The following is a 13,313-nucleotide window of genomic DNA, read 5'->3' as shown; positions in this document are numbered from 1 at the left end:
CGCATAAACCACTGTCTGCTTTTCCTCAATTAAAATGAGGATGGTTCCGTCTTTCAATTCAGCACAGTAAAACAAAGCCCTACCTATCTTTCCTCGTGGGCCTTTTCAGCTGTCATTTAAAAAAATGTTTTAAACCACAAAAGTAATGTTTTCATTATAGAAAATAATTTTTAAAAAATCACTTCTAATTCAACCACCTAGATTTAATAATATTAACATGTATGCATTTTCCTATGTTTACATTTGTTTCTTCTAATGATAAACCTTTGAACCTTTAACAATACATCACGAACCCTTAACAATACATCATGATCATCCTTCCACCTTATTAAATATTCCATTGAACCGACATCAATTACATTTTCTCTTTTTGGAGGAACATCGCATCAATTACATTTTCTCTTTTTTGGAGGCATTATCAAGGCGATCCAGTGGCTTATTCTCAAGCATCTAAATCCTTCTTCAAATCTACTGCTCGCCCTAGCAGTTCTTTCCTTAAAGCCAGCACTCCAAGGAAGCACAATAAAGGTTTTTTTTGTTTGTTTTTCTTTGTTTTTTTTTTTTTGCAGTACGCGGGCCTCTCACTGCTGTGGCCTCTCCCGTTGCGGAGCACAGGCTCTGGACGCGCAGGCTCAGCGGCCATGGCTCACGGGCCCAGCCGCTCCGCGGCATGTGGGATCTTCCCGGCCCGGGGCACGAACCCATGTGCCCTGCATCGGCAGGCGGACTCTCAACCACTGCGCCACCAGGAAAGCCCCACAATAATGTTTTGCCTCTTGAGTCCCTTTGTTTGAACTGCAGCCATTTTACTCAATTGGGGGCCAAGCGTCTCCCTCTCCTTTCCCCAAATCCAGCTACTCAAAGCCTCGTTTTAGTCGTGAACCATACCTAATTGAGATCATTTCGCAGAAAGCCACAAGACACTGGTGTGTGCCTTTGAATAATTACCCCCGACTCTATTAGTAAATCTCTTTTCTGAAATTCCACATTTCAAAAAAGTTAAAAATACACCAGGGGTTTTAAAGACTACCTTTAAAGTCAATTAGCACCGATGAACTTTTATCTAGTCACTTAGATAAAAGATCCACCTAATGAATGTTTATTTCAATAATGAAGAAACACTACACTGTTAGTATAGAAAGATGAAGGCACTGGGACTTCTTAAATGTATAAAACTGAGTCCCTTGATATACAACTGTGGTACAGAATGATAGTAGATTACAGTGAACAGGGGGAAAATCTCTCCCTTGCACTCTTAGGTAATGAGTTTGGACCACTGGAAAAGAACACAGGCTGAATTGCCTTTTAAATTTTAAGTGGGTTTTATCAAGGCCCAAGGGCAGCGTTTCTCCTTTGGGAACACGTTACAAAACTTCAATCGAAGTCTAAGAAATATGATTCAACAGCCAGATTTGTATTTAATTCACGGCCTTTCAGGGAAGCACCTTAGGGTTAAGGAAAGGCTAAGTAAAATGAGTTACATCATGACCATAACTACAATTTACAGAACACCTTCAATGTGTCAGGCATTTTATATACTTTATCTCCAGTCTTAATTAACCCTATAAACCTGGCTTATAATGGGGAGAACAGAGGCAGAGAAAGTTGAAGTAATGTACCCTTGGGTCACCCAGCTAGTAAGTGTCAGAGCCAGGATGCCTATCCAGTGCTGTCTGACTCCAAAGCCAGGGCTCATGGACCAACGATTATAAATAAATCACACTCCGAGGTCCCCTCAGTTTCATCTGAGGCACTGATTGGACAAGCCCAAGAAGAAATATCAATCCTATTACTAAATACTGCCAGTACCACCTGCATCCTTGGGGGTACTCAGGAGTAAGACAGAGCGTTCTTAAACCACATCACAGAAAATATCGTCCGGACGGGAAAGGGAATAGAAAAAAGTCTTCCTTCTTGCTTTTGTTCAAGATGTGTTATGCAAAATGAAACTGTAAATTGGGTAACAAGGAATAGATCTAGCCATACAGTCTGATGCCAGAATCCACTCCAAAGGCAAAGATTCTCAAGTTTGCACATTAGAATCACTTGGAGAGCTTTTAAAAATACTGATTCCTAAAAATACTGGTTCCTAGTCCTGTCCCTAGAGATTCTACAGTGACTGGTCTACAGTGGGGTCCAAATACCAAAATTTTTAAAAAGTTCTCTAGATGATTAATGGAAAACCATTGAGAAGTACTGCCCTAGAAGAGGGGTGTGTGTGTGTGTGAGTGAGACAGAGACAGAACCCAGACACCGACTCTCAGTTCTTTCTCCTTATTACATATACCTGGTAAAGTCTGGAGCACAGGGGCCTAAAGGTTAGTGGGAAAGACAGACAATCCGGGCTGCATTACCTGGGCTGTATCTTCCATCAGGCCACGGATCTTCTCCACGACATCGTTGCGCCGGTGCTGGCGCAGGGCGCTAATTAACTGGGCCAGGCTGGCCTCGGGGCCCCGGATGGTCCAGTGCTGCAGTGCTGCGTAGGCCCGCTCGTGGTCCGCCGTGTACCCGTTGGAGAAAGCGGCCACCTCCCTCTCGCTGGCATTGCACAGAAGCTGATAGATATCCTTCCACTGGCTTCCCACTTGGGCTGCCACAAGCTTCAGGATGTCAATACCTATACCAGACACAAAATAAAATAAAACACAAATACAGATATGTGAGGTCTGTACAGAAGGCCAATCTGTTTTAATGAACTTAAAGAAGCACGCTTTCCCATGGCTCTCGTCCGTCAAAGGGATGCAGGGCCTCCTACTGCACATGCAGGCCATCCTGGAGACTAGTTAGGTACCCTCCTGCAAATGTCACTTCCAGAACGTGGAACCAGAGGAGCAACCTGGAAGAAAAATAAATCGCCCCTAAACAATATTTTGAAAGTCAAACCCAAACAAAGTACTCAGAGTGATTCCTTTATCGCTGCTAAAAACTGGAACCAAATAAACTAGAGACTCTCAGATGAAAAAAGTGGCGACTTTATAAAATCTAGAAAAGGTAAGCCACAGGTTCAAACTGCAGTGGAGTTTATCCAGCAGGGTCTGGGTAATGGGTGGTGAGAGTCTGGCTATGGTGTCTTGTATATCAACTGATGAAATTCCCAACTGATCCAGCCCAATGGGGGCATTCCTTCAGAACTTCTAACTTCCCATGCTCTAAAATCCTATGCTCAAGAGGCAACTTTCTGATCTATTAGTCAGTCTCCTAAAGTTGACTTGCACAGTTATAATGAAAACAACAGCAAAATGACAATATACTAACACTAGCTATTATCTTCCAAGTATTATGTGAAGGCATTCGCTCATTAACATTCCAACTGCCCGGGTAAGAAAAAACAAAACAAAACAGAAAAGTCAGGCAACTTGCCCAATATCACAAAGGTAGGTGCGTTGGGTTTTGAACCCAACTCACTGGATAACGTTATAAATGGAGTCATCCTGGCTCATCAGTTACTTATAAACTCAATCAGCAGGGGTCTGCAGTCCCCAGATCTGATGAACAGAGGGTGAAAATGCCAAAATCAAATCTTGGGATTTGACAACTCAGGATAAGCACCTGGCACCGACCCTCTGTGAGGTGGGGTTTTCCCTGAGTGGCACACTTTGGTGTCTTCCTCTTTAAGGTACCTTCTCTCTGCAATTACATATTGGCTTTTCCCAAATTTATCCATGGAGTGTATATATAACCCCACAGTAAGGGCTCTGGTAGGTATCACAACAGGTGAATGAATCTTCTGAATCAATACCACCGTATCTTTGAATGAGGCCATACTCACAAACCCAGATACCAGAGTTATTATAGTTAACAATGTCTTGGCTAACTACAGCTAACAAAGAGGATACACAATGGAATACTATTCAGCCACAAAAAAGAATGAAATAGGGACTTCCCTGGTGGTGCAGTGGATAAGACTCCGAGCTCCCAGTGGAGGGGGTCCGGGTTTGATCCCTGGTTAAGGAACTAGATCCCCCATGCATGCCGCAACTAAGAGTTCACAAGCCACAATTAAGGAGCTGGTGAGCCGTGACTAAGGAGCCCGAGAGCTGCAACTAAGGAGCCCGTCCGCCGCAACTAAGGCCCGGTGCAGCCGAAAAAAAAAAAAAAAAAAAGAAAGAATGAAATAGTGTTATTTGAGCAACATGGGTGGGCCTAGAGATTATCATACTAAGTGAAGTGAGACAGAAAAGACAAATACCATGTGATACCACTTATATGTGGAATCTAAAATATGACACAAATGAACTTATTTACAAAACAGAAACAGACTCACAGATGTGGAAAACACTTATGGTTACCAAAGGGGAAAGGGAGTGAGGGAGGAATAAATTAGGAGTTTTGGATTAGCAGAAACAAACTACTATATATAAAATAGATAAACAACAACGTCCTACTGTATAGCACAGGGAACTATATTCAGTATCTGATAATAAACTATAATGGAAAAGAATCTGAAAAAGAATATATATGTGTATAACTGAATCACTTTGCTATACACCAGAAACTAACACAACACTGTAAATCAACCACACTTCAATTTAAAAGGAAAGTTGAAAAAAAGTCTTTAAAACATTTACTACTCAAAAAAAACAGGGGGGGTATTCCCTGGTGGTCCAATGGTTAGGACTCTGTGCTTCCACTGCAAGGAGTACGGGTTCGATCCCTGGTCGGAGAACTAAGATCCCACAGGCCACGGGGCGAGGCCGAAAAAAAAATGAAGTCAAGTTCCCAAGTGAAACTTGGGGAAGAAAGCAAAAGAAGAGAAGAGGAGCTTACTGTGATGGTTAATTGAATTTTTCAATTAACTAGAGGTTAGTTGGGCGGGAAAGAAAAAAAATTTTTTTGCTCCAATCAGTTGTTGGGGAAAATATTTATAAAATGAGCTATCAACTTTTGCCTGAGAAAAGAGCAATAACAATTCCCGAAGTTTCCTTGTAAATGGAGGAATTTGTGGTTCCTCCATGGAAACCCTTCCTCTGCCACGCAATCCCATTGAAGCAGATGACTTGGAAGACTTGCGTGTACATCCTGAACCAACCCCCTGAAAATGGTTTCGGAAAGTAAGTTCCTGGTAGCAGGCTGCTTTCTTGTCAACTGTAAAAGTAGAATGCCACAGATTGAGACCCGACTGTACTTCCCACACTATTTTCCCCGGCGGTGTGAAATACACTTGAACCCGCTGCTTTTCAGTTTTCATAGCAATGTTTAGCCAGATACAGAGCTTCTGATTTCAAGCAAACAGACACCTCAAAAAACAACATGTCTTATTTAGAACCCCGCAGGTAACTTTCAGAAGCAAGCCAGCTCTTTGTGGTTGGTGTGGTCGATTCTTCCAAACACCAAAAGGCTTCTTAGCCCCCGAATCTTAATTTAGGTCAAGTTAACGAAGGCCCACAGTGTCTTACATGGAAACATGACTGTTTTCTTGTATGTGGGCCCTTTGCTCAAATCTTCGTAGTGCCAGTGACAGTGTGGCTTTGGGCAAACCACTAACTGTCATGTTCATTTCCTCATTTGTACAATGGAGATACTCAGTGTGGTCCCTGGGGATGAGCTGATTAACATTTTCTATAGAGTGGATTTATTTTTGGAAGTACCCCATCATTATAAATGTTCCATACACTGGGCACTACAACTTAAGACTAAATGCATTTCTGATGGAAACACACAGGCTTTATAGAGTAATTACAGAGTTTAAAAGGCTTACGCTTAACAATAGCTCCTTCTTCCAAAAGCCAGTATTTATACTTTTTTCTGCCACAAAATTAAAAAAAAAAAAGGAAAACATGAAGAATGGGTGCAATGAGATTTTCCTTCAACTAAAATTGACTGGAGGCTAAATTTTAGGTCCACGAATCAGGTTTCACCTCATTCTTTTACTATGTAAACATGGAGTCAACTTCTGTGAACCAGCCTGGATCAACAAGGTTCCTCACCACGGGCCCCTCCCACTTCGGAGCTGATAAATACAAAGACAACCACTACCTCCGGAGACCCCAGCCTCTCAGCCTAGCACAGGATCACAAACCACAGCAGGAGGAGGGAAGACCAGTCTGAACTAGCCCACGACTTTGGTGTACCCTGCCCCCGACCCCACTATCGCCACCAAAGGGAAAAGAAAAACCTGCGGAATATTTCAAGAGTATTTGTTGGGCAGCCACCGTGTGTTAACTTTGTTTGCTGGACTGAAAGCCCTTGGGAGATTTTCAGACAAAGAGTTTAGCACCAAGAAAATGAAGTCACACTGATGAAGTACAAAATCTGATGGGATCTGAAAGTGCTCTTCGTTTAGAAAACAAGTTTCAGGCAAAACTAAACAATACAACTATAGGGCAAAGCAGTAGAATGATTAAACTAAATTGAGATAGCTACCGTTGGGGAGGGAGGGGGGTACGGTAGCTGTCCCCTACTGGATAGGCGCACAGAGGGGACTTCAAAGGTATTCCTGAGGTTCAATTTCCTAAGCTGGATGGTGGGGAAATGGGTCTTCTTTTTATTTTATTATTGTATTTGATATTTATGTTATTATTCCTTTTAAAGCTACATACATATATATAACACACATATATAGATATATTTGCATATACTTCATACCTATACATACTATGATGTGGGATACATAATTTTTTTAATGTTTAATTTTATGGGTGAGGAATCTCATGTAGAAAGGTTAGTGACTAGTTCAAGGTTGCCCAGCTACTTAGTGGTACCTCTGTTGTGGTTAATAGGGAATATGGTATCGCAGAGGAACATTGCTATTCGCTGGAACTATGCTCCTAGGGCACAGTGCACATATGAATGCACTCGGCATAGACCATGGTGCGTGTACGTCTTCCTGGCCTGTTATTACTGACCAAGCAGGTGCTTGGAAAGTTTTTCTTTAGGGCTAGCAGGTGTAGTTCTTTCCTTTAAAACTATGGTACCCTTTTTTTTTTAAAAAAAAGGAAGTTTCATCAAGCTTTTTCTGTACAGGACAAGAATAAGTATTTTAGGCTTTGAGAACCATACAGTCTCTGTTGCAAGTTCTCAACTCTCTTGTTAGGTGACAGCGGCCATAAGCAGTACAAGTGAGCCCACGTGCTAAAGTTCTCCACCCCCTGAAACTGTAGCAATTTAAAGAGACCACAGCTAGACTGTCAAACGGCAGAAAGATTTAGAAAAGCATTGTTAAAAGAAACACACACACAAAGCCCCCCAAATGAAAGTTCCTACCCCAATGATCAATCTCAATGTGAAATGATAGTAAAATAGAGACCAAATCTCTGCGTGGCTGGGTGCCCTGGTCATCTGTCCATCAGCGTTCCAACAATTTTCATCTAGAATGGAGACAGTCACCATGTGTTGAATTAATCTAACTTGTTTAGCCTGATGCCAAATCTCTTTTTTTCTTAGGTTGAAAAGCTATACAACCGTCAACGCACAGAAGTGCTGACTGATAGGCAACGAGCTTAACTTCGCTTTTCTTGTGACGGCAGGTCCTGGAGCTCTGGAGAACGGCTGAAGTTTCCAAAGAAGTCGTGACGCAGCCAAGCCCTATAAACCAGGGGCTGTACTTGCCAGGGGCTGTGTATGAGAAGGTGGTTCTGGCACCAGGGAAATGGCTTGTGACTTTTAAGATGCAGGTAGTAGAAAGATCATAAACTTGCTGATCCCAAGATACAGTTTCAAGCTCCATGACTTGTTACTTGTGTGGCATGGGGCAAATGACCTCTAAGATCTCAGTGTGCTCACCAGTAAAACGAAAATACCATCTCTTCTGTCATAGGCTGGGTAAGGAGATGTACGGGGTCAAGTATTAAACCTGCAAAGCACTTTGGGTCTCCTTCCTCTGTCCCCTCCGTTTCTGGACAAGAGTCACTGGGGCAACGAAGCTGACAGGCGGGAGGCGTTCTGCATAGACATCGGTTTTAGCACCAGGACCACAGGCGCTGAACAATGAGGCCGGGCACCAGCATCCTCGCCTCCTGGGTTTTTCAGAACCTCACCAGTATGTGTCCGAAGGGGCACCTCTGCACAAGAGGGGCACCACCCACAGAAAGGCACATGTGAGAGGTCAACGCCGCCCCCCACCACACACAGGGCATCATAACAGGACTCGGGGGGGTTCTTCCAAATGAGCGGGCTCTGCCCAGCTCTGCTGTGAGGGAGCTCAAGGAAAAGGCACAAGGTGAGCAGTTGGGTTATTGTGGAAGACATGGCATTTTCCCATGCGTTATAAAACCCTGAATCAGATATAATCTGGGTGACAACCCTCATCGGAGGCTCAATGTCAACGTCAGTATGCAAAAAAAGTTCCTCCTCTTTTAATACGAACCTGAATTGACCTTTTCAAGAGAAGGTATTAACGCTCCTTCCTTTTGGAGATAAATATCTGAAATGAGTGCCATCATTCAGAAGCCATGGTAGGGCTTCCCTGGTGGTTGAGAGTCCGCCTGCCGATGCAGGGGACACGGGTTTGTGCCCCGGTCCGGGAGGATCCTACATGCCGCGGAGCGGCTGGACCCGTGAGCCATGGCCGCTGAGCCTGCACGTCCGGAGCCTGTGCTCCCCAACGGGAGAGGCCACAACAGTGAGAGGCCCGCGTACCGCAAAAAAAAAAAAAGTCTGGCTTTAGCATGCCATGATGGCCTTCCCTGTACAATGGTCATGTCCTCAGAGATGCCTTTTCTGGCCACCTTCTGCCCGAGCCCCATGTCTGCTTCGATCACCATTATCCCCAGCTACTCCCGGAGCCTAGCACATAACAAAAGTACAATGAGTATCTCTGAATGAATGAATGAGAGCCTTTTTACATCCCTCCCCTCTTGCCTGAACCTCCTCCCCACCATTTGTTATCCCATTAGCCCCTGTAACTTAAGTCCCTAAAAATGAGAGGGACCAAATGCACATCCTTGCTGTGTAGCCCTGCCAGATCTACAGTCTCTATGATGACAAGAAGAAAGGCCCACGTGTGGCTGCCAATGGGGGAAACGTGGGCTTCCTGGCACAGGAACCCAGCCGTTGTGCAATAACCTCTCCCTCTGCTGGCGCCCTCTTCCCATTGAGGGCGGTCCACTGAATCCATGTGAGGGCCCAGAGCTCACGAGGCAAAGAGGTCCCACCATGGCGGAAACCTCCTCCAGAGATAAGCTATCCAGGCCACGGTCTGGCTGGCCTGATAACATAGTAAATGCTCCTAAAAGCAACAACCCCACATGTGCATGGTTTTTTTTTGCAGTAACCAGCATGTCATAGGATGGTTAAAACATGCTATATCAGGACTTCCCTGGCGGTCCAGAGTTTAAGACTCTACGATTCCATCGTAGGGGGCATGGGTTCGATCCCTGGTCAAGGAACTAAGATCCCGCGTGGCCAAAAACAAAAACAAAAGGCAAAAAACATACTATATCTAAAGTGATCACTCCCAAAGCATCACACAGGAAACTGTTTCTCATCCACGCCAGGAACTTGGTTGGCCCCAAGTTAAAAATACTCCTTCCCTATTGAGGTAAAAAGTTGGAGGAACTGTTTAGATTTCATCTGAAACCCCAAAAGTGATTTCCAAAGCTGAATTCATCAGTATCTTGTTGAAGGTTCAATAGGCAATCATTACAAGCTCAGATGAATCTCGGGAGCCGCTAAAAACCACCGTGCAAAGGTCTCGTGGTTAATGGAAGAACTGTTTACCAAGGGCAAACTCTATCAAAGCAGTAGGAATGGAAGATATAAATTTCACTGAGGCTGTGAGGACAAAACTAATAACCTTTTCTTTCATTCCAGGAGGAAAACAAAACAACACAAAATGCCCTCTTCCTCCCTGTCTCAGCCTCTGTATGAAGCTGTTCGTTTATTCATATAATGAAAATGTACTGAGCCCTTACTGAGCACCAGACACGATTCTGGGCATTGCGGACGTGGCAGCGAATGAGACAAAACAAAATCCTTTTTCCTGGTGAAGTCTGCATTCTGTTGGGGAACGTGGGAAGTAATAAAATATTCCATACGTTGCACAGCCAGGAGTGCTAAGACAGCAGGGGAAGGGGACCGAGGGGGCAGGGCTGCAATTTTAGATATGGGACCTTCTCCCTGATAACTCAAAGAAGGCTCCACTGAGCTAACGTTGGGATCGAGCCCTAATGGAGGTGAGGGAGCAAGTCCTGCGGAGGGAGCCGCAGGTAGAAAGGGAGGATGGGTGCTGGCACGTACAAAGAGGGCAGGAAGACCAGCGTGGCTGCAACAGTGAGTGGTGGGGAGCGTGGTGGGCGTCAGAGGCTAGATACGAATGGCCAGGAGGGGAGTACAGATTGCACTGGGCTTTCAGGCTGCCGCTCCCCGTGCAGTGAAAAGTCACTGGGGATTTTGACATTTCAAGGACAGGACTGCCGCGATGTGACTTACATGGAACAGGATCACTCTGGCCGTTGTGAAAAGAATAAACTAAAAGGGGCACAGGCAGAAGTGGAGCAACCAGTTCAGAGGCCATGGCAATGATCCAGGAGGGAGGTGACAGTGCCTTGGGGCCAGGGTGGTGGCTGTGGAAATGAGGGCAAATGGTGGCCTTCTGCATCTATTTTGAAGGTAGTGCTGATTGGATTGGCTAATGGCTTGAATATGGGGTGAGAAAGCAGGAAAGGAGTTAAGGATGATGCTAAGGTTTTGCTCGGAGGAGCAGGAAGACCAGCGGGGCCATTTTCTGCGCCGGGCAACTGGTGTGAACAGCACAGTTCGGGATTCAGGTTTTCACATCTTAAGTGGGAGGTGCCTCTTGGACATCTGGGTCCATCAGGCAGGTGGGAGGCTATCTGTATGTTGAGTTCGGGTACAAGATCCAGGCTGGGTAGATGCACTTGGGAATTAGCAGAAGACAGATGGCATTTAAAGCTATGGGTCACCCAGGGAAGGGGTGTGTGAGGGTAGAAAAGAGGGTTGAGTCCTGAGCCCCGGGGCTCTCCATTATTCAGAGGTGGGGTCCAAGAGGAGGAAATAGCCAAGGAGCTGGAGAAGGAACAGCCAGAGAGGTGGGAGGAGAGCAAGAGAGGGTGGAGTCCAGGAAGCCAAAGGAAGGAAGTGTTTCAGGAAGAAGGGAACCAAGGGACCCAGTAGGCCGTAGAGGAAAACTCAAAACCGAACAATGCAGTGAGAATCGTGCTGTCAGACTACGTGGAAAAGAGGCCAGATTGGGGCTAAAACATTGCTACCATATTTTAGAGGTGCTAAAACATCTAAATGCACTTTTTAAAAACTGAAATATAGTTGATTTACAGTGTTCCAGGTATACAGCAAAGTGATTCAGATATAGATAGATTGATAGATAGATAGGTATTCTTTTTCAGATTCTTTTCCCTTATAGATTATTACAAGATATTGAATATAGTTCCCTGTGCTATACAGTAGTAGGTCCTTGTTGGTTATCTATTTTATATACAGTAGTATGTACCTGTTAATCCCAAATTCCCAGTTTATCCCTCCCCCACTCCTTCTCCCTTTGATAACCACAAATTTGTTCTCCGAATCTGTGAGTCTAATTCTGTTTTGTAGATAAGTTCATTTGTATCAGCGTTTTAGATTCCACGTATAAGTGATATATATGTTTTTGACCAATGCCTTTCCGTAGCTTGGTTGCAGTGTGCTTTTTTCCTTAGTGGTGTATAAAATAATGGTGCGTCTCACAATCAGTGGTGTCTTAGATTTGACGAAATATAGTAAGAACTATTATTTTTTTAATTTATAAACTTGAACCCGCCTAATTTTTACAATCTGACATACCATCAACAACCTAATACGTCAAATTCTGTTCATACGCTGCAAGGGTAACGACCAATTACTCGTGAAGAACAATCAACAGAATTAGAGAAATTCCTCCTTCTCTGCAAAATCTGCTTACATAATACCTGACCAGGTTGATTCAAGGACACTCATTTGTAAGGATTTTCTTTTCTACTTGTATTTTAGCCCTACGTGGGGAAAATGCTTATGTGTTTTTCAGTATCCCAAACAGCTTAAATTCAAAAGCTGTTCAATAAATTAGAGAAAAAAATATACATTTAAAACATAAACACCTGTCCTCTAAAGCCTAGAGGAAGAAGCCATTGGTAGGTGGGCCTGGGGAGGACAACAGCCTTCCAAGGGCAAAGGCCACACCTTTCTTTCTTTTTTTTTTCTTTTTAGTGCTTTATTTTTATTTTTATTTTTTTACATCTTTATTGGAGTATAATTGCTTTACAATGGTGTGTTAGCTTCTGCTTTATAACAAAGTGAATCAGTTATACATATACATATGTTCCCATATCTCTTCCCTCTTGCGTCTCCCTCCCTCCCACCATCCCTATCCCACCCCTCTAGGTGGTCACAAAGCACCGAGCTGATCTCCCTGTGCTATGCGGCTGCTTCCCACTAGCTATCTACCTTAAGTTTGGTAGTGTATATATGTCCATGCCTCTCTCTCACTTTCTCACAGCTTACCCTTCCCCCTCCCCATATCCTCAAGTAGGTCTGGGTCTTTTATCCCTGTCTTACCCCTAGGTTCTTCGTGACATTTTTTTTTCTTAAATTCCATATATATATGTGTTAGCATACGGTATTTGTCTTTCTCTTTCTGACTTACTTCACTCTGTATGACAGACTCTAGACTCTGTGCACGAGATAATGCTTTTGAGGCTGTCGCAATAAGAGGCTTTTCTACTGCAGTGGTTGTGTGTGCTTTATAATTCTCAAACATCTTAGAGGTTCAACCGAAAGGTGCCATCGGCTGGAAGTAGCATTACCGGAAGCAAAGGTGGCAAAGACCGGGGTTGGGGAGCATGGGATGGAGAACAGCCCGCCTGTTCCTGCCTGCTCCCAGAAAATGACTGCGGCCCTGGGGGCAGAGCAAGGGCACAGCAACCTCTTAAATGGAATAATCTGCTCCCTTCAGCCCGGCTTCCCGGTGTTTACACTTCAAGTCTACTTCCCGTAGGAAATTTGGGCTGACAGACAGGATGACTGTCTAGAATTTGGAGTCCAGGAGCCTTTTGGCAAAGGGAGGAGCGTTTCTTTGGTTGCAGCTGCTGCCGTCTGGGGCTGAGAAAACTACCACCAAGTTCAACAGATGTGAGTTCCAATTAGCACGACTCCATCACCTCTGACTTATCTGAAACAGCCTTTATGTTTTCAAACAGCCCTCAGAGCCTTCAGCCATTGGGTATCTGGCTTTAGAATTTTTCCATTTCAAGCAATCCAAGAAAACAGTGAAAAGTAGGAAATCGGGGTGATTTCTATGGAGGAAAACTCATTATTGGTGACAATTTTTCAGTTGTTTTATTTCAGAACAAGCTGGGTTTTGCTAAGGGAAATAAAATTTT

The 13,313-nt window shown here is 44.2% G+C and overlaps 1 protein-coding gene across 1 annotated transcript in view; it reads right to left on the bottom strand.

Annotated features, from left to right (window-relative positions):
- The window catches only part of TNFRSF21 (TNF receptor superfamily member 21), a 65,559-nt gene that overhangs the window by 23,372 nt on the left and 28,874 nt on the right, over positions 1 to 13,313 (bottom strand). The window contains exon 4 of the mRNA XM_022582073.3: positions 2,355 to 2,620. Coding sequence (XP_022437781.2) covers positions 2,355 to 2,620 — 266 coding nt within the window. The remainder of the gene's footprint in view (positions 1 to 2,354; positions 2,621 to 13,313) is intronic.

This window comes from Delphinapterus leucas, chromosome 10 (assembly GCF_059928025.1).
Source record: "Delphinapterus leucas isolate spDelLeu-1000000601 "Yukka" chromosome 10, BTC_Dleu_Yukka2, whole genome shotgun sequence".
In the NCBI taxonomy this organism is placed as follows: Eukaryota; Metazoa; Chordata; class Mammalia; order Artiodactyla; family Monodontidae; genus Delphinapterus; species Delphinapterus leucas.
This window is presented reverse-complemented; position numbering and strand designations above follow the sequence as displayed.